The 24,620-nt window shown below is 58.8% G+C and overlaps 1 protein-coding gene across 6 annotated transcripts in view; it reads right to left on the bottom strand.

Annotated features, from left to right (window-relative positions):
* Positions 1-1,217: 1,217 nt before the first annotated feature.
* The window catches only part of TNRC18 (trinucleotide repeat containing 18), an 84,954-nt gene continuing 61,551 nt past the window's right edge, over positions 1,218-24,620 (bottom strand). For all 6 annotated transcript variants that reach the window (XM_088016747.1, XM_028088549.2, XM_088016746.1 and 3 more), the window contains 12 exons: positions 18,483-18,913; positions 14,614-14,766; positions 14,120-14,261; positions 12,341-12,458; positions 11,864-11,939; positions 11,666-11,774; positions 9,161-9,277; positions 8,357-8,521; positions 6,630-7,957; positions 3,394-3,630; positions 3,219-3,293; positions 1,218-2,861 (listed from right to left, as the gene is read on the bottom strand). In XM_088016747.1, the coding sequence (XP_087872873.1) occupies positions 2,655-2,861; positions 3,219-3,293; positions 3,394-3,630; positions 6,630-7,957; positions 8,357-8,521; positions 9,161-9,277; positions 11,666-11,774; positions 11,864-11,939; positions 12,341-12,458; positions 14,120-14,261; positions 14,614-14,766; positions 18,483-18,913 (3,158 nt within the window). In that variant the 3' untranslated portion in view covers positions 1,218-2,654. The remainder of the gene's footprint in view (positions 2,862-3,218; positions 3,294-3,393; positions 3,631-6,629; positions 7,958-8,356; positions 8,522-9,160; positions 9,278-11,665; positions 11,775-11,863; positions 11,940-12,340; positions 12,459-14,119; positions 14,262-14,613; positions 14,767-18,482; positions 18,914-24,620) is intronic.

The raw sequence follows: 24,620 nt of genomic DNA, 5'->3' as shown, positions 1-24,620 counted from the left end.
ACCTTGCTCACTGGTGGTGGGGGAAGGGGTCCTGGCAGGGCGGGGCCGCCCACATGGCCGGGACCTGTCTTTCATCTGTAAAGTGGCCTCAAGTTCCTAGGGGGTGGGCAAGGGTGAGCCAGTCCAGTAGCGGGAGGTTCTCCGCGAACCTGGTAGGGGGCGAACTGGGCGTGGGAGCTGGAAGCATGGGGCGGGGGGTGTGAAAGGCACCTTGGTGCTCCTCTGGCCCTCAGGTCAGGGCAAAGGGCTGCATCCCATCCATTTGGACGGGGAGAAAGACGAAGAGGGGAGGGAGCTTGCCCCCTGCCCGCAGGGACGGAGACAGGACCTGAGGCTGAGGGTTCTGGGTTTCGAGTCCTGGCTGTGCTGTTGATTCATGTGATACGAAGAGCTTCCTGTACGGTTTCGTGCCTTAGTTTCCCCAAGCAGGGGTGTTGGTCCACTCTTGATGTGGGACCCTTGGAGAAGGGTTGGGGAGGGGGCCTGGCCATCAGAAGGGCTGTGTTCCAGGCCTGTGGCCTCGGGGACCCACCCACCGGGACCCACTGGGCAGGCATCACCCCCAGGCCCCCAGGTGGGTGCCCTGGCAGCCATGGGAGCCAAGACTTTGAGGCGATACCACAGGGGCCACCAGGTGGCGCCAGTGCACTGCTCCTGCAGGTGGGAGTGGCCGCCGGCTGTCGCGTGACTCGGTTTCTCTGAAACGGGAGGCCCGCCAGGGTCCTTCCCCTGGTGGGTCTCTGGGCAGGTACCTGTGGGGTCAGCCTGAGAGCTGACCTCAGGGCAGGAGGGGGGCGGCAGCAGGGGTGCAGCCCTACGTCCCCACACCTGCCCAGGACCGCTCAAGACCACTGGCACCGGCCTTGTTCTCGTGGTCTTCAGATGTGGGCATGGCTGGGAGTGCCGATCTCTGCGTTTTCAAGGGGAGACGGGGTGCAAACCCTCCAGCCTCGCACAGGTCAAGAATGCTTTCGGCACCGAGGGACACATCCCGTATCTCAGCCCCCCAACACAGTAGCCACTGGCCACTTCTGGTTGTTGGCCCCTGGGGACGTGGCCGGGGCCACCGAGGAACTCTTCATTTCCCTTCATTTACATTAACCCGGGTGTAAACAGCCCAGCGGTGAGGCGCCCCGCTCCTGGCCCCCCCAGCCGCTGCCCAGCACCACGCACCCCCTACCCCAGCCCTTGAAATGAACCACTCCAGACAACGGCAGTTCTCCGATTATAGCTTTTTCTCTTTTCTTTTCTTTTTTTATGAAAAAGATCACACAGAATTCGCCAACAAACAAAATTCCAAAAGAAACTTAAAAAAAAAAAAAAAAAAGGAAAACAGTAATTCCCCCAAAAAACAAAACCAAAGTCTGGCTTTTCCTTCCCTTAAGATTGTCTGGACGAGGCCTCCCGTCCCCCTGGAAGGCGCGGGGGCTGGTAAGTGCTCTCGGGGCTGAGCCGGGGGAGCGGGGCCACTGCGCCCGGCCGGCCCCCTCCCCCCCTCCTCAGCCTCCGCTCTCCCTAACTGCTTCTCTGTTCTGGGGGCGAATACAGTACACCTGGGCCGGGGTGGGGGGGTGGGGGTGTGCTCGGGACGAGGGGGGCCCGTGAAGCTGGGTGCTAGACACTCACAATCTAATAGGAAATAAAAAATAATATTCTGCACGTCAGAATGTGTTCGCTTTTTTTTTTTATAATTTCAATAGCTATTTTTTCACAGTTTTAAAAAGTTTATATTTATATATATTTATATATATTTATCTTTATATATATAATTAAAAAGTTGACTCCATTTAAAGGCATATGATACAGGGGCGGGGAGAGTCTCTCGGTACAATAAAACTGTACAGGTTATGAGAACTGCCGCTCCCTCCGGGCTGGCCGAGGCCTGGGCGGGAGGGGGCCGGGCGTGGCCGGGTCAAGGACTTCAGCACCATTCGGGTTGTGTGTAGTGTACGGGGCCGGACCGGGAGGGGTGGGCCCTCCCTGGGGCCTCAGGGCCAGCGGCCCCCGCCCCCCCTGCCTGGAACCTGGCCGATGCTGCCGGGCTCCACCCTCACCTGGCTCTCGTGCCCGAGTCCAGGCCATCCTGAGAGGGGAGAGCCCGGGCCCCTGGCCGGTGCCCAGAGCAGGCCTGGCCCGCTCGGTGAGGCTGGTGGGCATCCGGCCACCCCGCCCCGTCTCATGGCGGGAGGCTTGGGGTGGGGCTCCGTGCTGAGGGGGGGTCGGGCACTAGGAGCCCCGGGGAGGGCCCTCAAGCAGCGGAAACCCCCGAGCGAGTGTCAGTTTGGTTCCTGGGGAACCCTCTCCCCACTGAATCCCCCCGTGGGCCTCGGCCTCGGCCTGGAGGCGCCTGGGTCCTGGGGGCCCAGCCCGGCCGAGTGCTTACAAGGTGCTGGAGGGGAGGCCCCGGAAGGGGGCCCAGCAGAGCCATACCCTGATAGCTGAGAGGAGCCCCGTCTGGAGGGGCACCCGGGGGCTTTGGGAAGGGGGCTGGGGACGTGTGCACATGCGTGCACGCACGTGCATGCATACAGGCACACACATGTACACACGCACGCCGGGGCGTCCAAGGGCACACTCGCATGCACACAACCAACGCACGTGGCCCCCGAGATGTGGCAGTGATGGTGAGGGGCCCCCGTTGGCCCTCGGGGCGCTCAGCAGAGCACAGGCACGCCGTCGGTGGAGAAGATCATGCCCGTGGTGGGCTCATAGGTGCCCGCAAGGTAGTACAGACCCTCACTGTCCTGGTACTTCTTGGTCTTGAGCATCTGCTCGTACTGCTCCAGGCCCACCACCAGGCACTTGTGCGACACGGTCTGCACGTCGTTCTCGTCCACGTGGGAGGACTGGTAGAGGGCGCGCTGCGGGCACGGCGGGCGGGCGGGCGTCAGGGCAGGCGGCCCAGGGAGACAGGGGGCGCCCCCTCCCGGACGAGAAGGACCAGGGAAAACCCCGAGGGCAGAGACGGAGAAAGAGCCCTCCACCCCCACACCGGAGACGCAGAGACCAAGAGAGATCCCGAGACAGACACACACAGACCAAGACAGAGAGACCCTAAGGCTAAGGACCCCAAAGCGCGGCAGACAGCAGATCAGAGCCAGACATGGGGCTGGGGTCAGGGGCCGGACGCCACCGGAGCCCAGCTTCGCCCCCCCCCCCCAGCCCCCGAGCTGTGTGCAGAGGGCCTGAGAGGCCCAGCCTCCACCCCGTGCCCCTACCTCCATGAAGTCCTTCCTCTGGCTGGAGGCCCGCAGGGCCGCGGGCAGGCTGCGGCCGGACTTCTGGTCCCAGTGCTGCGCGTGGGACAGACGGGGACGCTGGTGAGCCTGGCTCGGCCCCGCCCGACCCCGGAGCCAGGCACCCCGGCCTCAAGCTCTGACCACCCGGCCTCACCTGGCCCTCGTGGAGGCGCTTGCCCGGGCTGGTCTCCTCGGGGTGGTAGAACCACTTGACACGGACCACCATGTTGCTGCCCCACGATTCCCACATGCTCTGGATGCGGCCGATGTAGGGCAGGTTGGGGCGGCCAGCCGACAGGAACACGGCGCAGTCCCCGATGCGGATCATCTCCTTGCCGCGCACGATGGCCTTGTAGAAGAGCTTGCGGGCCTTGCCCTTCATGCCGCGGCGCTGTGGGACCCCGGGGCAGGGGGGGGCGGAGGGGGGGCACGTCAGGGGGCCCCAGGCCAGCCCAGGCCAGCCCTGCCACCCGTGGCCTGATCCCTGAGCTCTGGGGTTCTGCAAGGGGCAGGCTGGGAGGAAGCAGACCCCCTGCCCGCTCCAGCTGGGGAGCCTCCTCCATCTCTTTGCCCACTGGGTGTCTTGACAGTGACACGAAGGACCCGCAACTAAGAGGGACTTCCATTCCCTGTCCCGAAGCAGCGCTGGCACAGGACCCCCTGGGAGGGCCCGCAGACCTCGCACCTGCTGTCCACGAGGCTCGCGCGGCCCGGCCCAGCAGCCCCCTCCTGACCCCCAACTTCCAGACAGGGACAGTGAGGTCCAGCGGGGGAAGAGCGCAGGCTCCCAGCTTTGCCTCTGGACAGAGCACAGGGCTCCACCCCCCACGGCTGTCACACAGCCATTCAACATCCCCTGGGGCCACAGGTCACTGGCTGTGCAGCCTCATTCTTACACCCTCACAGGCAGCGTGGGGCTGGGAGTCAGCTGCCCAGGTGGCCTGACTGGGGGCGAGGCAGTCGGGGGGGGGGGGGCATGGGCCGAGGGCTGTCCCTGGGACCATGTCAACCCCCAGGGGAAGCCCCTGACTATAAGGTCGGCCCGGGGACTGCAGGATCCAGCAGGAGGCCCACATCTGCTGGGCCCAGGGCATGCAGGCTTTTTCTTAGTCACTCAACAAACACTTCCTGGGCTGGCACAGGGACAAACAAGCAGGTCCGACGAGGGAACACACCAAAACCCCAAAACCCACCACAGCCCCAGGCAGCTCTGGGGCGACTCCCTGTCAGACCAGACCTCAGCAAAGCTTAGCCCTCCCACGGAAGTGGCGCGTGATCTGCTCGAACTAAGATCTAAAACTCACTCAGCCGGGTGACTCTGAGCCAGTTCGCCTAAACAGGGGATGCCTACATGCTCGTTTCAACCTTCTCCAGCAGCCTCTTTTTCTACTTTTAATTCCTCAGACCCCCAGTGGGGACAGACTTTCTGATGTCCTTGTCACTGATCTCCTGCACGTTCTACAAACTGTTTAAATTCTTTTCAGCTCAAGACCGAAGATGAATCCAAGCTGAGGTGGGCGGCTATGGTTTCTACACCAACCCCTCTTTGACGGCTGTTGGTTCTGGCATCCGGGGCACTCCCCTTGCTCCTCAATCCACGCAGCTCCCCAGTGGGGCCGATGCCACCCCGGCGGCAAGCACAGGACTTGGCCTGGCCAATGTGGACAGCCGGTCCTCCTCCCGGCACGGTGACTGGCTGAAAGGTGGGCTCGGCCCCCAAGCCAAAGGCATTCTACCAACTTCAGCATGAACCCCTCGCAAAAAGATCCTTCCTCCCTCCTGTCACTTCTGAGCAGGTAGAACATGCGCTGGAAGCTACCGGGGCTGCTTGCTGCCAAGAGGGAAGGAGACCAGTGTGAAGGCAGGAAGGAGCAACTGAAGTGTGGAGCACGGACCCACCAGTGGGTCTGAAGACAGCCCTCCAGACCCCTGGATCCAGCTGTACCTGAAGCCGCACCCCCCTGGACTTTTCTGTTAAAGTGGCCAATAAGTGTGGCCCTGGGCTCTGTCCACTGCAGCAGTGAGGGCCCCGATGCTAACACAGGGCAGGAGCCAATCACGGTGGAGGGGAGACAGCAAGGATGTGCCCGTCTTCGGCTCAGAAGCACTTGCTGGGACCAGAGCTCCAGGAGGCCTGGCGGGGAAGGTCTGAGTGCAGCTTGTCAGGGAAGATCCTACATACTCAAATTTGCCATCCCCAGCGGTGGCCTTGCCAGGAGAGGCTTTCTCATCCTGGAGCCAGAAACCCCCACGGGCTGAAAGACAACTTAGGCTCCGCGGGGTCAAAAAAGCAAATTACCTGTGCCCCGGGTTCAAGTTAGTGCCTGCAAAGCAGGGAAGCCCTAGGGAGAGCGGGAGCTGAGAGGGGGCGGGGTGCTGTGTGCTCCCCGACTCCCTGCTCCACACGCCTTCTGGAGAGCCCTCCAGAGGCACTGGCACAGGGGGCCCCCAAGCCCCCAAGCTGAGGTCTCGATTCCGAACCTCTTCCCTCCCCACTTTTCTGGCCTCGTTAACATACCTCAGGGAGCAGCCGTGACATAAACCCCCAAGGTCTCAGGAGGTGCATTGTCAGACCCCACCAGCTCGCCGCTGTCAACCCCCATGTCCCTACACCTGCCCTGGCAGGGACCGGCACTGGAGGAGGGCGGGCTACAGACCCGCCTCGGGTGCAGCCTCAGGGGGCCTGGGACTGGGGGGGGTGCGCTGCGGGCAAAGCTGTCCAGCTGCACCTCCGGGCAAGGAGCCAGTCTTGCACGGGGTGGACTGGTGACCCTGGGGGCTGCCCCCCACGGCGCACGGAAGCTTCCCGGGGGCCTGCGTGCATGTTGGAGCACGTCCGCGTGTGCACGGGGCCCAGGGTGGGCTGGGAGGGCTCTTTCTGGAGAAAGAGCCTCTACTGCAGGACTGGCCAACGGACCCTAGACCTGGACCACCAGGACGCGCTCTCCCTCCGCTCCGTCGTCGGTGCCTGGGCAGCCGATCCAGCCTGGGACCTCTGCCGTCAGACACGGGGAGAGCGGCGCCTCCCGCTGGGGTCACCGCCGCGGTCACCCGAGGCCGAGGGCCGTCCTGCCGCCAGGGGAGCGCGCGGAAGCTCCCGCCGAGAGTCAGGCTGTGGGCTTCTGAGAGCCCCTGTGCACGGAGCCGGACGCCCGCCCCGGGGGCCCGTCCCTGCCCGCTTCCTGGCGCGCGTTCCGTGGGGGGGGGGGGGGGGGGCGGCTCCGGGCCCAAGGGCACAGGCAGCACCGCTCGGGGGAGGCCGCGGCTGGGGAGCCGGCGGAGCGGGTGTCCTCGCTCGGAGACTCGGGGCACGCCCCCCGCGGCGCCGCCCCCCCCACCCCCCCCGCCCCCCCAGGGCGCGCAGGCGCAGACCCCCGCCCTCGGCTATACCTGGGTGGGCTTGCCGAACCACTTCCAGAGCTGCCGGGCGGGCAGGAAGGCGGCGATCTTGGGCCGGTTCTCCACGGACGGCAGGCGCTGCCGCTTGGCCAGCTCCTTGGTGGTGGGCAGGTGGACGCCCTCTCTCTTCTTGGGCCGGCTCCTGGCCCCGGCCCCGGCCTGAGCCTTGGGCGGCAGGGGCTGCGGGGGCTGCGGCGGGGGCGCCTGCGGCGGGGGCGCCGGCGCCTTCTTGCCGGGGGAGTGGGCCGCGGAGCGCGCCTTGCCCGCCGGCTTGGGCGCCTTGCCGGGGAGGGCCGGCGGGGCGGGGGGGCCGGCCGCGGGGGCGGGCGCCGCCTCCTCGTCGGAGCTGCAGGAGGACTCGTCGGTGGTGGAGGAGGACGAGGACGAGGAGGACGAGGACGACGAGGACGACGACGAGGACGACGACGACGAGGACGACGACGACGACGACGACGACGAGGACGACGAGGAGGACGAGGACGAGGAGGACGAGGAGGACGACGACGACGACGACGACGAGGACGACGACGAGGACGCCCTGGAGCTGGAGGCGCTGCAGTCCCGGCCGCTGCCGCCCTGGCCCTCCTCCTCCCCCTCGGTCTCGGAGCTGCTGCCGCTGCCGCCGCTCTCACTGCTGCTGCCGCCGCTCTCCGACTCCTCGGCCCCGTCCTGCTCCGCCTGGCCTTTGTCCGGGCTCTTGGGGTCGCCCGAGCCCTCGAACCCGAGCCCGCCCCCGGGCTCCTGCGCCAGGTCGCCGTCCGCGGCCTTGGGCCGGGCGGCCTTGGGCTCGCCGCCGCCGCCGCCGCCGCCCGCTGCCGGGGGGTAGCTGCCCAGGCCCAGGAGGCCCTTGGGCTCCTGCCAGCCCGCAGCCCCCGGGTCCTCCCGCAGAAGCAGGGCCTCCTTGGCCTTCTTGCTTTTGGGCGACGTCACGCCCTCGTGGTCCAGCTTGACGAGCAGCTCGGCCTCCTCCCCGGGCCTCCGGGGGCCCTTGGCGGCCGCCTCTTCGGCAGCCCGGGCCTTCTTGGGCTTGGGCCGGGTGGCGGGCATGGTGACGGGCACGGTGACGAGGGCGGCGGGGGCCAGGACCGCGGCGGGGGCCGGCAGCTCGCCGAAGGGCTCAGGAGCCGGGCAGCTGCCGAAGGTGGCCGGCGCCGGGCTGGGCTGTGGGGGCGCCGGACGAGCCTTGGGGGCTCTGGCCCGCTTGTCCACGGCCTCGGGGGGGCTCTTCTTGGAACTCGGGGTGCTGATGGGCTCCAGGGCCAACGGGGTACCGGGGACCTCCTCTGCCGGGCCCCCCTCCTCCAGGACAGCGGCTCTATCTAGGAGAGAGAAGGAAAAAGCTTCCGCGAGGCCAGGGCCAGGGGCTTCCCGAGCCAGAAAGCCCTGTTTCCAGCCCGGCCCTGCCCGTTCCTGAGCAGCGCCCGCTCTGGGCTCTCACGTCACTGTCATCACACAGGTGGTGAGCCCAACGTGGCTGCCCGGCCCTCTCGGCTCCTGGCATTCGACCCTGAATGCTGCAGTGAACCCCCTGGCTAAAGCCACCTCTGCTCTGCCCCCGACAGGCCGACGTGCCTCCCAGAGCCTCAGTTTCCCAATCCGTCAGTCACATGGTCCGAGTGGCCCTGCGACCAAGTCCCCACCGAGGTGTGCGGCCCGTCCCCGGCCACTCCCACACCTGCCCCTGTGCCTCGGCCTCGGCCGAGTGGGGGCCGACATACCACTCTTGGCTTTGGTGCCGGGTTTCCGCCCACGCCCTCGTGCCTTGGCGCCGGGCTCCTCGGACCCTGGCGTGCCCCCATCTTTGCTGTCCCCGGTGTCTTTGCTGGTCTTCCGGCTGCGGCGCTTGGCACTTGGCACCAGGAGGGCTGGGGATGGCTCCGCACCTGCAGAGCAGGACAGGCGGTGGCTCAGGCTCGGGTCTCTGCTCTCCAGGCTGCCCGAGCATCCTCTGTCATGAGGGCCGGGGGCTGGATAACCCCATCGCTGACCCCACTTGGCCTGCCTGCAGGGGCTACACAGCTGGGGAGGGCAGCCCCATCTGCAGGGGTGCAGTCAGGTGTCTGCACACACAAAAAGCTCCATGCGGGCTCCTCGAGTGAACGGACCGGGTGGAGCTGAGCCAAGATCCCCCCCTTCCACCTGGAGGATGCTCAAAAACCACTGAGCCCCAGAAAGTCAGGCAGTCCTGCCTCTAGTCGTGGGACCTTGGAAGTCACTCGCCTCCTGGAACCCGAGCTTCGTGTTACATGCAGGACCGAGGCAGGAATTCGGTGCTCTTGTGGACATGGGGAGCATGGAACATTCAGTAATGGAGACTGACTGGCCTTGACGCAGGCCTGGGGAGCCCCGGGAGCCCCTCCCTGACGCCCACTCTGGGAGCCCCAGCCACGGTTCCTGCCATTGCCATCCCATGGGTGTAAACGGTCCACACGGTGGCCAGCGCCCGGGGCCGGGCTCACAGGGGCGCCAGGTATGGACGTGGGGGTCACCCCCCCACCCCGGGCAGCAGGGCTGGCACTCACACTGGATTTTATAGTCAGGAGGCAGGAGGCGGATGTGGGAGAGAGGGATCCTCCCCGTGTCCCCGTCATCGAACTCCACAGTGATCAGGTCCCCGTCATCCTCGAGGCCGAGCAAGCCTATTGGCAGAGGGGCAGAGTCAGGGAGGCCAGTGGACCCTGTTCTCCGAGGGGCACAAGGCGAGCAGAAACCAGCCGGTAAGCAGCACTGGGCTTGAGATGTGCAAGGGCAGGTATACAGTGGTGCAGAATGTGAGCTTCAGAGCATGTGGTCCCAGCAGGAGCACCAGCACTCCCATTCCGGCGTCCCGACTTGCCCCCCAAGCAACAGGGGGTGAGGCAAGGGCGGGCACCCTAAAGGACAGAGGGAGCAGGCGAGGGGCTGGCGGCAGGTGGGAGCGCGGCGTTTCGCACCCACCTGCTCTCAGGGGCCTGGAGGGAGGCCGGTTTTCACAAGGGAGCCCCACAAGGCTCAGGCCCAGGACGCACCCAGCACCTCTGAAGGCAGGGGTCAGGGGACCCCGACGCTGGACAGGCTGAGGGTGCAGGCCTGGGGTGCAGCAGAGTTGGGTGGTGACCCCCACCCCGCTCCCACACACAGATGCCCGGCCAGACCCCGAGGACAGGGCCGTGGGTGGTGTGCCTGCCGGCAGCAGGCGCACCCCAGGTGCTGGGACCTGGGGTCCCCACAAAACAAGCCTGCCCACGCCCACGGTTTCCAATCCGCTTCCTACGGACCACCAGGGCCGAAAGGACAGCTTCCCAGAAGAGGCAGATGTGGACCAGAGAGGTCAGGGGAGGCTGAAGAAAGGAGGAAGGGGGACTCAGGAGACAAGCGAGCTGGGGAGACCCGACCGGGAAACAGTACATTCTCCGAGAAGTTTAATAAAAGGCAACACGGGTACAAGCAACAACGTATGAAACAAAATAATATAAAAACCAAGGACACAAACATTCAAAGGAAGAAAAAAGATTCAGAGAGTAAGAAAAACTCATGAATTTCTTACATGACAGTAGGAATTGCAAAAATTCAAGAGAATGGAAGGGCCAGAAGGGCAGGGTTAGCTGAGGAAACCTCCCGGGAGGTAGAACAAAAGGGTGAAGAAACTGACGACCGACAGGAAAAAAAGATACAGGTGCTGCGGGCGGCCCAGCTCGGGAGCGCGAGGCCCAGGGGCGGCTCACGGGGGTCAGTGCAGGCGCCAGGCACAGAGCACATTTGCTTCACGGAGCCTTCTGCCCCCAAGTCCCCACCAGTGCACACACAGACATGAAGACACACGGACTCGGAGACACACACACACACACACACACACACACACACACACACACACGTACACACAAAACCCCATGAAATTCCAGCTCTAGGAATAATGAGAACATCCTAACAGTTTCCAGAGAGAAAAAGCAAGTCCACAAAGACCTGGCTGTAATCATGGCATCGAACTTCTCAGACAACCTCGGAGCCGGATAACTGTATCAGACCAGTGACTCTGAAGAGGTGACGGAAAATCATTTCCAACTTAGAATGTCTCCCCAGCTCAATGACCGCAGAAGCAGGGCTAGAATAAAGAGACCTCAGGCATGCGCGTGCTGGAGGGATTCACCGCCCGCACCCTTTCTCAGAAAGCTATGCAGACTCTAGGACGACGAGGGAATGAGGAAGACACGGATGCGGCCCAGGAGCCAGAGAGATGGAGTTCTCGGAGGGATGACCAGGGGGAGTCCCTAGGATGACCCCATCGTGGTCCAGGGGGACAGAAAGCCCCGGGGGCCCCGATCACGATGAACTGTTGCCATAGTCAGAGGCCCTCCTGCCCGGCACCCCCACTCCCGCCTTCTGCATCTACATGGACACTGGGTGGCCGTGGGGTGCGCCGCACGGGCCAGCTGGTCAGGGTGACAGGTGTTTTCTGTAAGGTAATGAATATCCACATCCCCATCTCCTGAAAGTGTGGGGTCTGCCACAGCTAAGGGGAGTGCTGTTCGAGCATCTGCTGTGTCCGTCTGTCTGAAACCTGTACCTGCACCTTCCGGGGCTCCTGTGATTTTCGTCGGCCTAGCTCCCAATCTCTTACTCTAACAGCACCCCAACTTTCCTGGGGGGCCACCGTCCCCTCTCTCGGTCCACATGTGGAATCAGAAAGCCGACCTCACTCATTAGTGTCGGGGATGAGACCCACAGCAGTCAATGAAATCTGCGTGACCCGAGCCAGTTGCGCAGGCTCCACCCCAGGACTTCGATGGGGATCGAGAGAATTCCCCCGATGTCGGGATTTGTAAAGATGGCGGGACCCCCCAAGGAGCTGGGCGTGAAGCCAGCGCCGACGGGAGCAGACTGAGGGCCTGCGGCCCGAGGACACCGCGTGAACCGGGCGGCCCAGAGGCCCTGTAAGTTTCAGCTACACGAGCCGGCACCACCATCCGTATCTGCACCCGTCAGGGCTGGGGTTTGACCGAATGAGGCAAGGGGGGGGTGTGCCGGGGAGGGTCTGGGGGGCGCCTCACCTCGGACCACGGTGCCCGGGTACAGGCAGCGGTACTGCTGACTCCAGTAGGCCGCGATTCTGGTCCCCTGCGGCAAGAAGCGAGTGGAGGCCGGCCTCACGTCGTTGATCTGGGAAAGCCAAGGATTGAGCGCCAGGGGTGATGAGGAACAGCCCCGGCCCCCATCCGCCCAGGGGCCCCACTGCCCCAGCCCCTCACCGCCTCCTGCAGCAGCTGCTCCAGACAGTAGATGTGGGGCCGGTTCCCGCGTTCGCCCTCCACCACCACACGGTATCTGCAAGGCCACCGCACGTACAGGGTGAGGGGACAGACCCCGTGGACCTTCCCAGAGGGACCCCTGACCTCAACTCCTGGCCCCCCAGGTGTGACGTCGGAGCTTGGGGGTTTGCTGACGCCCTATATAAACCTGGGGCAAGTCCCTTCTGGGTCTATTTCCTCCCCCATACAGCGAGGGGTCACGGGTCCAAGAGAGGCCAACACATCCCGGCGGCTGGCCATGCCCCCTCGGCCCTCCCGCGGAGAGCACCGCCCTCCCGGGGCCATTCACCCAGCTCAGAGAAGCAAAGCCACCTGCCCCCAGAGGACCAGCACCCTGGACACTGGACCAGCTGAGGGTCTTCGGTCCCTGAGCCTGGCGCTGCCCCCCGCCCCCAGGTCCCCCAGGTGCCCACTCACATGTCCGGTGAGTGCACCGTCTGCACGTGCCCGGCATACAGCAGCTTGTCGTCCATGGGGATGAGCACGCGCAGGCCGTCCTTCAGTTCGTCCTTGTCGATGATGCAGGAGCGCGGAGCTGCAGGGCGGTCGGCAATGAGGCAGGGCTGGACCCAGGGGGCAGCCGGGAGACCTGCCCTCCCTGCCCTCCGCCTCCCTTCCTCCACTGCAGACCGCGTGTGTGCACACATCCACCCACGTGCCCAGACAGGCCTCATGCAGGGACACACGGTGCGGCCCTGAGCAAAACCCTCCATCCTGACCCAGGTCTCCAGAAACATCCCAAGTGGGGAAGAACCGGGGGTGACAGCCTGCACGTGCTGCCCATCCTCTACCCCAAAGACCACCACACCCTTCGGGCCTGGGCAGGAGGCTCCAGGTCATCGCCCCGCCTCCCACCCCTTCTGCCAAACCTCCAGGACTTTCAACCTGGAATGCCACTGGTCCCGGCGGAAGCCAAACCCCCCTCGCCAAACTTCCCCGGCGAGGCTGTCCGCGCTCACTGCCCCCCACCCCACTTCCTGGCCGGTCCTCATCCCAAAGCTGCCTCCGCCCTTGGCTTAACAAGCCGCCTGCTCCTGACACCCCAAATCCAGATGCTCCTCAGCTTTCCTCCACCAGGCTTGGCCATACTGCTTTGGACTCCTGGGCCCACCCTTCCTGCCCCGCGGGACCTTGAACCCGGCCCCACCCTGCTGTGACCAGGCTGGAGAAACCCGGACAGCTCACCAGGGTGGACAGAAGGGCTGGCCCGCACGTCCATCGCCCGCCTGCACCTGCACCCCTGCCACAGCCTCACCGTGGGTGCATGGACTTCCCACCCCTCGACGCTGAGTGTGGCCACGTGACTTTCTCTGGCCAATGGCACAAGGGAGGAGGGACCGAGTGCCGATTCTGAACCTAGGCCTTAAGAGGCCTCATCAGCTCCCACGTGCCCTCGTGGGCCTCTGGCAGCATGGCCACGGAGCAGAGCGGTCCCTCGCGCCATCCCGCTACTGCGGGAACAAGCCCAGCTGCCCTGCAGACAACCGAGACACGGACACCTGCTGCCATCTACCGCTGAGGAGCTGTTTGTTACACAGCAACAGCGGACGATACACTCGCGACCAGGCAACGACGCTCCTCAGCCCTGCTCATCCTGTTCTCTGCACCTGCCCCACCCAATTCACGTCCGGGCTCCAGACCCCTGGATCCAAGTGCCAAGCATATGCCCCTGGTCCCTCCATGCCCACCCCACCACCACCTGTCTGCACCCCTTCTCACCTGCTCACACAGCCCACCCACCCCCCAGCCCCTCTCTCCCTCCCAACAAGCCCAAACCCACCCCATCGCCCACCATGCTGCCCACGGCACTGCAGCCCACCATCGCTTGCCAGGATCCTCACAGGGGCCTCCTACCTGGACTCCCTGTCCCCCTCAGCGCCCCACAATCTGTCCTCGACAAAGCAGTCAGAGAGCACTTTCCAAACCTATCTGACCGCACCGACTTCCACTTACAACCTTTGACGGCTTGTTTTCAGTAGGGCAAAGACCAGACTCGGCTCACGGCCCGCGAGACTGGGCCATCTGCCTCCTCCCCCACCAGCTTACCAAACTGGCCCCCCTCGGTTCACCTCAGACACCAGGCGCCTGCGCGCGTTCACTCCCTGTGGGCTCAGCCCCTGCCCACCGCCTCCCCAGGGGAAGTTCCTGCATCCCCACGCTGCCAACCAGAGCCAACACGGCATCGCGGGTACTTACCCGGAGTTAGCGGCCGCTCCACGGCCCCACCGCGAGGCAGGTGCTCATCCTCAGAGAAGCTCGAGTCCTGGTTGGGCTCGAAGTCCTCCTCGGCAGCCATGCTCTCCATCAGCTTGCTCACAGCTCCCCCCTTGCCCCGATTCTGGGGACAGAGCAGAGCAGGCCAATGGGCTTAGGACGCACCATGCCAAGTCCTGCTGCTTAGGACCCTCCCTGGAAACCCGGGGTCACAGTCAGGCCGCAGGGGCACCTGCCACATGTGCAGCGGGGGTCCAGCTGGCCTCACCCCACAGGCCAGAGGGAGGGCAAAATGGGGCCACAAGCCGGATGACCAAGCCTGCACGTGCTGAGGCAGCACATCCAGACACACAGTGGGTCTGAGGACAAGCAGCCTGGCCAGGGGTGAGACGGCACGGTGGCTAGGCACACCAGCTCACCCCGGTCCTGGCGTTCCCACAGGGACCTCACCCTTTCTTGGGCACGGCAAGCCTTACCTCCTTCTTCACCTCCTTCCCTTTGGCCTTGGCCTTGCTCCTCTTGGCAGTGGCCGGGGAGCTGGTGTGGGGAGCCCGGGCCTCAGGGGGCAGGGCAGCAACACGGGGCGGGGGCAGTGCAGCCCCTGAGCCGGCCTCCTTCCCCTTCTTCTTCTGGGTGAGGAAGTAACAGAGGTGCCATCAGAGGCCGCCCTCCCCCACCACTCGCCCTCCAGGGAGAGGAACAAAACAGCTCCCCTCCTCTCCCGCAAGTATGTTTGCTCTTAATCCTAACTGTTTTATTACTACTATATGTTGCTAATTGTAAAAAGAAAAAAGAAAGTAGCCAAGTGCATATGGGCGCAACTTCCTCTCCAGTGCATCCTATATCAAGTACACAGCGCTAACTAGAATCACTACCGGCTGCCTGGCGCATCCTTCCAGAACTTTCCACCAGCACATAACAACCGTGCAAACACACAGGCTATGCAGACACATTTGCACACACACGGTACTTTTTTTTTTTTTTTAAAAACACAGATGGGAATTTACCAAAAGTCCTGCTTTGCAACTCCCCGCCCCCGACAAGTATGTCTGAGATACACAGAGACTGCCTCGCTGCAGCAGCTGCTCACGTGCAGCCGTGTGTGTGTGTGTGTGTGTGTGTGTGTGTGTGTGTTGGGGGACGGGGCACAGGTCATTTATAACCACCCCCCAGTCATGGATGCACAGGCGGCCTCCACTTTGCCCTTCCAAGGGATGCCACAGAAACAGGACAGTACCGGTCAGTTCCACAGGCATGTTCCAGAAGGAGCAGGCAAAACCCTTTGACTGCCTCTGGGGTGCCCCAGCAGTGACGGGAGAGCCACGCCCATCCCGGCTCCAAGCCCCCCCACGGACGGTCCCCTGTCCCTGCCAGTGGCGCGTGGAAACTGGTCCCAGAGTGCCGAGATCGCCCCCACCAGGCTTCGTGCATCAGAGCAGAGCACTACCAACAACCTGGCTGTCCTGGGACCTTCGGGAAACACTGGTGCATAACAGATCCAGTTATAAGCTTTTAGGCCCACGGCGGCAGTGGGAAGAACAAAGTGGGGGTACTTGGTGTAAGAAGCAAGCTCAGGCTACGGGTGTGCACAACCCAGGGGCGATGGGCGGGCGGCAGGGTCACTTTATGTTTCTTAAAAGACACATTCCTGAAACAAAACAACCAAGTCCAGGGACCAGAGGATGTGGGAAATGAAGAAACATAAAAAGAGAACCCTGGGCGAATGTTAAAAAAGACCACAGCGGAAGTCACGTCCACAGCACAAAGCACCGTAAGGGACAAAGCAGATGATGGTACAGGGATAGAAGGTATTCGGTGTGGATCGCCATTTGTGGGGGGAAGAAAGCGACATATTTTCTCGTTTCGGAAGCATGCCTTCATCCTGTTCACATTTCTGAAATCAGAAGGCATCCTGGGGGGTTGAAGGAACGTCTGTCATGTGGTTCTGTTGCCTTTTCCCCCAAACATCTGTTGTAAATAGCTCATCCGTCCATCGTGCACAAGGGACAGCAAGACAAGTTCTGAGTGGACTTGTATTTTCTTCCTTTTCTGCAACCTCCAAATCACTGTTCCAATCGGACAACTACCGATAACTGTTTCTTTCCCATTGACCAGAAGCCCCTTTCTGGGAACCTTATTTTTTTAAAATAAGAAAAGAACTCCAGGGGCACCTGGTTGAGCATCCAACTCTTGGTTTTGGCTCAGGTCATGATTTCAGAGTCCTGAGTTCAAGCCCCGCATCGGGCTCTGTGCTCAGCGGGGAGTCTGCTTAGGATTCTTTCTCTCTCACCCTCTTCCCCCCGCACCGTAAAATATGTAAATAAAAATCCTTCAAAAAAAGGTAAAATAAGGCTGATGGAAAATGGGAATGTACAAGTCTAAAAAGGATACGAAAGTATATCTCACAAAACTACAAACAGTGGCTGTTCCTGGGGTGATTTCATGGGTATCTGATTTCTCCTTTCGTTGACAATTAGCCTGTTCTGTTCTAGTCTTTCACTGTGTCGTCAGAAGGCTGGGGTCGGGTGAGCCCCCTGCCTCCTCCCCGACACAGGGTGCCGCACCTTGGCAAAGGGCCCAGGGGCCAGTGTGGCCCAGGGGGGGTGTTCAAAGCTCAGCTTGGATGGTCGTTAGCAGCCGTGACCTTGGGAGGGTGACAAGGCCACCTGTAAAGTCCAGTTGTATGAGTAACCTACGTCACAGGGTCTCGTGATACGGGGACATGGTAAGAAATATATAGTCGGCCTCTGCCCCTGGTTCCTGACCCAGAGCTCCTAAGCCTCTTGGAATTTCCTGGATCATAGGAGCATCTTTTGTCCTAACAAGGTGACTACGGGTAAGTCCCTAGCTAGCCCCGGGATGAGGGCCGCTCACCAGAAACACCAAGCCAGGAGGAGAAGCCAGGAACTCTGAGCTCCACCCCGCATCCTCCGGAGAGAGGAGAGGGGAGAGGGTCCAGAGACTGAGTTAATAATCAATCCTGCCCAAGTGATGAAGCCCCCATGAAACTGTACATGAGGGGTTCGGGGAGCTTCCAGGTCAGGAGCACCTCGAGAGGGCAGGGAAGTGCCACACTGTTCCCCTTTCCCTTGCCCTGGACATCTCTTCTGTCTGGCTGTTGCTGAACCGTCTGCTTCCTGAAAAATGGTCATAGAAAGGAAAGTGCCTCCCGGGTTCTGTGCGTCCCTCTGGTAATTATCGACCCCGAACAGCGGGTCCTGGTAACCCCTGCTACACAGCTGGTGCTTCGGTCAGGAGCTCAGGGACAGTGGGGGTGGGCTGGGGACGCGGCCCTCTGCCAACTCCAGGGAGTCGGTGCCAGAGGGTCGTGAGCAGACAAAACAGGTTTCCCTTTACCAATAAAGGATGTATGCGGGTAAAGGGGTCAGAACCTGCCTGAGCCCCACCGTGGACCACCTGGTGGGATCACGAGCATTAAGCATTCCATAGCATCCCAGCGCCTTCCCTCCAAGGCCTGGGGAAAGCTGAGAGGGCTTCGGCCGTGGACAGACAGGTGCGGAGGACCCGCGAATGCGGCCCCTTCCTCACGAGCGCCCGGTATGGGAAATCAGTGCCGAGTCTCCTGCCTCATCACAATGTCCTCTAGACTGTCCCTGTTAGCCGAGAGATCATCCTCCATCAGGGTTGGGGGTGGGGAGGCCTGACTCAGAGGCCACTGCCGAGCGCCGGCTGTGGAGTCTGAACGCAAGCACCCAAGGGGGCGACAGATGGCCATGAGCTTCCTAGCAGCCCGTGCAAGGAGGGCAGCAGGTCTGCCCGTCCTAGAGTGCTCAGAAAGCAAGCAGTCTCCAGCTGGGGAGCCCAGGCAGAGAACTCAGGGAGTTCTGACTTCCACTCACTTCTGAAGAGCTGAGATTCTCCTACAGCTACGGGTGAAGGCCACGCACCACAGGAGGATGGACAGCGTCACACTTTGTCACCGACAGAATCACTGTCACGTAGCGCCTGACCGTTACCACAGAGACCCTGACCTATGGTTCACGCTCATCACTTGAGTGACGGCGCTTACTCGACCCGGCAACGGGCACCCATGTCAGAGACCTTCTTTAAGAAGCACACGGAGCACCTCTGTATCACAAGCCGGGGGTTTGGTATTTTGATAACTGCACGTCAGGATCACTGTTTTCCTTTGGGGTCCATGCACCTCACTCCCACGACAGAGTGCTACCCCGAGACGGGAGGGGAGGGCGCCTCTGTGAGGGAGGGTGCTCAGTGCCTCTGAGGCCAGGTCCCCGGGCAGCGGGTGGCCCCTGCAGCTGGGGGGAGCAGGGCCTGGCAGTCGGGGCCCCTTCCCACGGTCCCCGCCCCCACACAGAGCCCCTACCTTCCTGGGGTCCTTCCTGTCCTTGGCGCGGCCGGTGTCCTTGCGAGGGCTCAGCGGGCCACCCTTGCCGCAGCGGCTGGGCTTGGCGGCAGCCGGGGTGGCACTGCTGGGGGCCGGGGCGGCGGCCGAGGCGTCGTGCAGGAAGATGCGCTCGCTGCGCCGCCGCGTCCACAGGTCGTCGTCGCTGGCCTCGGGCCCTGCCTCGAAGCCGGGCTCCTTGGCGCCCCGCAGCTTGCGGGCCTTGCGCCCTTTCTCTGCTGCCAGCTTGGCCTTGTCAGGGCTGGTGGGGCCAGGGCCCCGGGTGCTGGGCGCAGGCGAGGCCAGGGAGGGGCCTGGCTCCCCCAGTCCCTTCTTGGGCCGCAGCAGCCCAGCAGGCGACCTCTTCCGCACCTTGACCTCACTCTCCGAGTCGGTGTACTCAAACTCCGTGCCTGGATGCAGGACGAGGGCAGGGGCTGTGGACAGGGGCTCCCGGGACCCCCACTTCCCACCTACCCAGATGCCCTGGCCACCAGCAGAAGGCCACAGTTCCACCCCTCCTCCAAGGGAGGCTTCTCACTTCCAGGAAAGGAACCTGAGGCCCAGAGGAGGAGGGGGAGGACTCACTGGGCCACACACCTGTGAGTGGCAGGTCCTGCTGGCCCCACTGCTGGCCCGAACCTTCCCCCCACCCCCTGTCGCTGCCCAGACTCTGCCGCCTCCCCACAAGACCATCATCTGGGAACGTGAAGATTCCTGCCTGGCCCCATGTGAGCTTCCCCTCTGCCTCCTGTGTGCCCCATGGGAATCCCAGAAGCCAGGGCAGGCTGGGGAGGGCCTCAGGGGCAGCAGGTCCAGGGGAGGCAGGTGGAAAGCCCACATGAAATCCCCGAGCCTGGGGGTGGGGGTGGGGGGGCCTCTCCTCCACTTCCTGGAGCCGCTCTTCAGAGCTGGGAGGTCCCTGGCATCTACTCCCTTTTAGAGGGTAGGCCTCACCGGAACTCACATGACCCTGGGGCCCGACCCCCTCCTGTCACCCCTGAGGCTCGTCCCTTCCCACAGACAAGGGACCAGGCTCCATCCAAACCCTGGAGCTGCTGGGCTCCTTTACACACAAACCTCTCTCCAATGCCCAGCTGTGCTCCATCCTTTCAAACCTGCAGGCCTTTGCTTTGCTGGCCCCTGGAGCACCATCTCTCTCCTGGCCTCTACCTGGAAACCTACAGTCTCCTATCTGAGAAGACCCGCTCGGCACCCTGGAGAATCCTCTGTCCACACCTCCAGCACCACGGGCACATATCCCACTGTCGGGTGCCCGCCCTCCTCTGCCGACCCTGTCCTGCTCAGCCCCCCAGAAGCGGATCCCCAATTCACTACCCCAGGCCTACTGACCCTGGGTAGCCAGCATCCCGCCCACGAGGGCTCCTCCGGGAGGCCCAGCCCCATCGCCTAGCAGATGCAGCCGCTGTAGCGGGGCCGGGCTGGGAGGGGGCGCACTCCGTGGGAGGGAGCCACTGGCAAAGCTTAACGATCCCATTAATTAATCTTTTGTTAACAGACTTCCCACTGCACAGGGAGGCAGCTGGGGGCTTTCATGGCTGATTAGGGTGCAGGCCATAAAATGCAGGCTGGAGTTCTGCTGCTGGGTGTGACGGAATGAGGCCCCACCGACACAGCTCCCTCCAGAAAACCTAGACCCAATCCAACACTGCAGGGGCGTCGCGTAAGGCACAGGACTGCTGGGTGGACAGGGCAGTGACGGACAGCGGACACTTGCTTGGAAGAGGGGAAGTCGGAACTGCGAGAGTAACGTCCTCTTGGAGGATAAATACCTGAGGAGGCCAGTGGGGCAGCATGAACGGTGCCTGGGGGGGGGGGGAGTGTTCTCTGGAGGGCCTTGGGGTGGGGACAGGCATGAAGCCCAGAGAGTGGGGAGCATGCGCCGAGGCCTCCCTGCCACACGGTGACACAGCAGAGGGTCGAGGCCGTGTCCCTGACTCCCACCCAGAGTCCTGTGCACCTGCCTCCTCCCCAAGGAATAAGGCAGTAAAGGAGGAACAGACAAGAAAAAGCACCAAAGATATAAAACAGAAGGGTAAGACTGAAAGTCAAAGGATGAAAAGGGTGTACCATGCAAATAGCAACTGAAAAAGAGCTGAACTGGCTATGCTAAATAGCAGACAAAACTGACCTTATGACAAAAATTGTTAAAGAAGGACATATTTAAACGATAAAATAGTCAATCCCTTAGGAAGATATAACAATTTATGAACACAGATGAACACAATCGGGAAACATGTAACAAAAGATTATACACCATGACCAAGTGAAATTTACTCCGGGAATAGAAGGTTGGTTCGACGTATAAGAAAATCAATACCATATTAATAAAGGACAATTAATAAAGGACAAAAACCACACGAACACCTCGATAGACACAGAAAAAGTAACAGACAAAACCTAACATTCTTTCATGATAAAATCACTCAAACTAGGAATAGAAGGAAATTTCCTCAACCTGACAAAGACGTCCATAAAAATTCACCGCTAACATGATACTTAATGGTAAAAGAATGAATGTTCTCCCCCTATGATCAGAAGACAAAGATACCTGTTCTTCCCACTTCTTTTCACCATTATATGGAAGATTCTAGCTCAGGCAATTAGGCTAGAGAAAGAAATAAAAGGTATACACATCCGAAAGGAAAAAATAAAACTATCTCTATTTGCAGATGACATGATCTCATATTACAGAAAATACTAAAGAATCTACTAAAAACCTACTAGAGCAGGGCGCCTGGGTGGCTCAGTCGTTAAGCGTCTGCCTTCGGCTCAGGTCATGGTCCCAGGGTCCTGGGATCGAGTCCCACATCAGGCTCCCCGCTCAGCGGGAGGCCTGCTTCTCCCTCCCCCACTCCCCCGGCTTGTTGTTCCCTCTCTCGCTGTGTCTCTCTCTGTCAAATAAATGAATAAAATCTTTAAAAAAAAAAAAAATCTACTAGAGCAAATGAGTTCAGCAAGGTTGCAGGATACAAGATCAATATACAAAAATCAATTGTATTTCTATACACTAGCAATGAACACTCCAAAAATGAATTCAACTTACAAGAGCATCAAAAAAAATACTTACAAATTTAAAAGAAGTGCAAGACTTGTACAGTAAAAACTATAAAACACTTTTGAGAAAAATTAAAGACACAAATAAATGGAAAGACATCCCATGTTCATGGATCAAAAAACTTACATTGTTAAGATGCCAATACTCCCCAATATGATCTATCGATTTAACACAATTCCTAATCAGAATCCCAGTGGGTTTTTTTGCATGAATTCACAAGCTAATCCTAAAATCCGTATGGAATGCAAGGGTCTCTGAGGCACCAAGACTGTCTTGAAAAAGAAGAACAAATATGGAGGATTCATATTTCCCAGTTTCAAAGCCTCCTACAGTGATTCCTATGGTAATCAAGACAGTGTGCTGCTGGTCTAAGAACAGACATATACACTGATGGCCTAGAACAGAGGGTCTGGAAATAATCCTTCATATTTATGTTCCGTTGATTTTCCACAAGGGCACCAAGAGCATTCAATGGGGAAAGATTTGACTTCTCAACACATGATACCGGGACAGCTGGATCTCCACATGCAAAAGAACCCTACATTACTCCATACGCAAAAATTAACTCAAAATGGATCACAGACCTAAATATAAGTCACAAACCATAAAACTCTTAGGAGAAAACAGGACTAAATCTTTGTGACCTTGGGTTAGGCAATACGTTTTTTACATAAACCCCAGAAGTACAAGTGGTATCTTTGGATTTCATCAAAATTTAAAACTTTAGACAACTTACAGAACGGGAGAAAAAATACTTGCAAACCATGTTTCTAATGAGAGAGTTATAGCTAAATATACAAAGAACTCTTACTCAACAACAAAATGACAAACAACCCAATTAAGAAATAAGTAAAGGATTTAAACAGGCATTTCTCCACATACAAATGGCTACTAAGCATATGAAAGGATCCTCAACATCAGCAGGAGAAATGCAAATCAAAACCACGATGACATACTACTGCAAGCCCACTAGAATGGCTTCCTCCCCAAGAAATAAGGCATCATCAAAAAGACACATAATAACAGGTATCGGGGAGGAACTGGGGAAGAAAATGGAACCCTCACAGACTGCTGGTGGAAAATATAAAGTGGTGCAGCCACTCTGGAAAACAGTCTGGCAGTTCCTCGAAAGGTTAAACATAAAGTTACCAAATAACCCGGCAATTTTACCTTTAGATTTGTAGCCAGAACTGAAAACATATCTACAGAAAAACGTGTACATGAATGTTCATAGCTGACATTATTCACGATAGCCCAAAAATGGAAACAAAAACAAAAAAAGGAGATAAACAAAATGTGGTATATTCATAAAATGGAATATTATTCAGCCATAAGGTCTGAAGTCACAGAAGAAGAAATAAACAATCTGAATAGACCTTTATCTATTAAAGAAACTGAATCAATAATTAATAACCTTCTAAAACAGAAAATGCCAAGCCCAGATGAGTTCACTGTTAAATTTGACCAAACTTTTTTTTTTAAGATATTATTTATTTATTTGACAGAGAGAGAGACAGCGAGAGCAGGAACACAAGCAGGGGGAGTGGGAGAGGGAGAAGCAGGCTTCCCGCGGAGCAGGGAGCCCGATGTGGGACTCGATCCCAGGACCCCGGGACCATGACCCGAGCCGAAGGCAGACGCCTAACGACTGAGCCACCCAGGCGCCCCAAATTTGACCAAACATTTAAGGAAGAAATTATACCAATTCTCTACAGGGAATTCTTGAGTTAGGAATTCTTCCTAACTCATTCTATGAGGCCAGAATTACTCGAATACCAAAACCAGACAAAGACACTACAAGAAAACTACAGACCAATATCTCTCATAAACATAAATGCAAAAAATACTCAACAAAATATTAGCAAATCAAATCCAACAATGTATGAGAAAACATTATACGCCACAACTAAGTGAGATTTATCCCCGTTATGCAGGGCTTGTTCAACATTCAAAAATCAAAAATCAATTAATGTAATCCCAACAGGCCAAAGAAGAAATATCTCATGATCGTATTAATGGGTAGAGAGAAAGCATTTGACAAAATCCAACATCAGTTCATGATAAAAACTCTCAGTAAACTAGGAATAGAAGAAAACTTCCTCAACTTGATGAAGAACATCTATAAAAACCGTACATCATACTTAACTGGTGAAAAACTAGAGGATTTCCCACTAAGATCAGGAACAAGGCAAGGATGTCCCCTGTCACCACTCCTTTTCAGTATCATACTGCAAGTCCTAGCTAATGTAACAAGACAAGGGGGGGAAAAAAGCATATTGATAGGGAAGGAAGAAATAAAACTGCCTTTGTTCATAGAGGACTTAAGTGTCTATGTAGAAAACCTGAAAGAATCAACCAAAAAATCTCCTAGAATTGATTAGCAATTACAGCAAGGCCACATTTTACAACCTTCATATATAAAAGTCAATCACTTTCCTACATACTAGCAATGAACAAGCGGAATTTGAAATTTAAAACACAATACTGTTTGCGTTAGCACTCCCCAAAATGAAATACTTAGGCTAAATCTAACAAAATATGCACAAGATCTATGGGATGAAAACTACAAAACTCTGATGAAAGAAATCAAAGAAGACTTTCCATGTTCATGGATAGGAAGACTTGATATTGTCAAGATGTCAATTCTTCCCAGTTTGAGCTATGGATTCAATACAATTCCACTCAAAATCCCAGAAGTGGATATCAATACACTAATGCCGAAGTTTATATGGAGAGTCAAGAGACCCAGAATGGACAGCTCAAGATGGAAGAAGGTCAAGGTCAGAAGACTGGAAGTACCCGACTACAAGGCTTACTGTAAAAGCTACAGTCATCAGGACAGTGAGATATTGGCAAAAGAAAAGACAACCAGATCAATGGAACAGAAAAGAGCCCAAAAATAGACTCCCATTAATATAGTCAAATAATCTTTAACAAAGGAGTAAAGGCAATACAATGGAGAAAGGATATGTCTTTTCAACAAATGGCAGCGGAACCAGTGGAGAGCCACATGCAAAAAAGTGAATGTAATGAATCTTACA

The sequence above is a fragment of the Eumetopias jubatus genome, unplaced genomic scaffold, assembly GCF_037043125.1.
Source record: "Eumetopias jubatus isolate StellerSeaLion01/CBP00866 unplaced genomic scaffold, mEumJub1_p1.0 scaffold_12, whole genome shotgun sequence".
NCBI lineage: Eukaryota > Metazoa > Chordata > Mammalia > Carnivora > Otariidae > Eumetopias > Eumetopias jubatus.
Note: the sequence above shows the minus strand (reverse complement) of the source record. Positions and strands in the feature narration are given on the sequence as shown.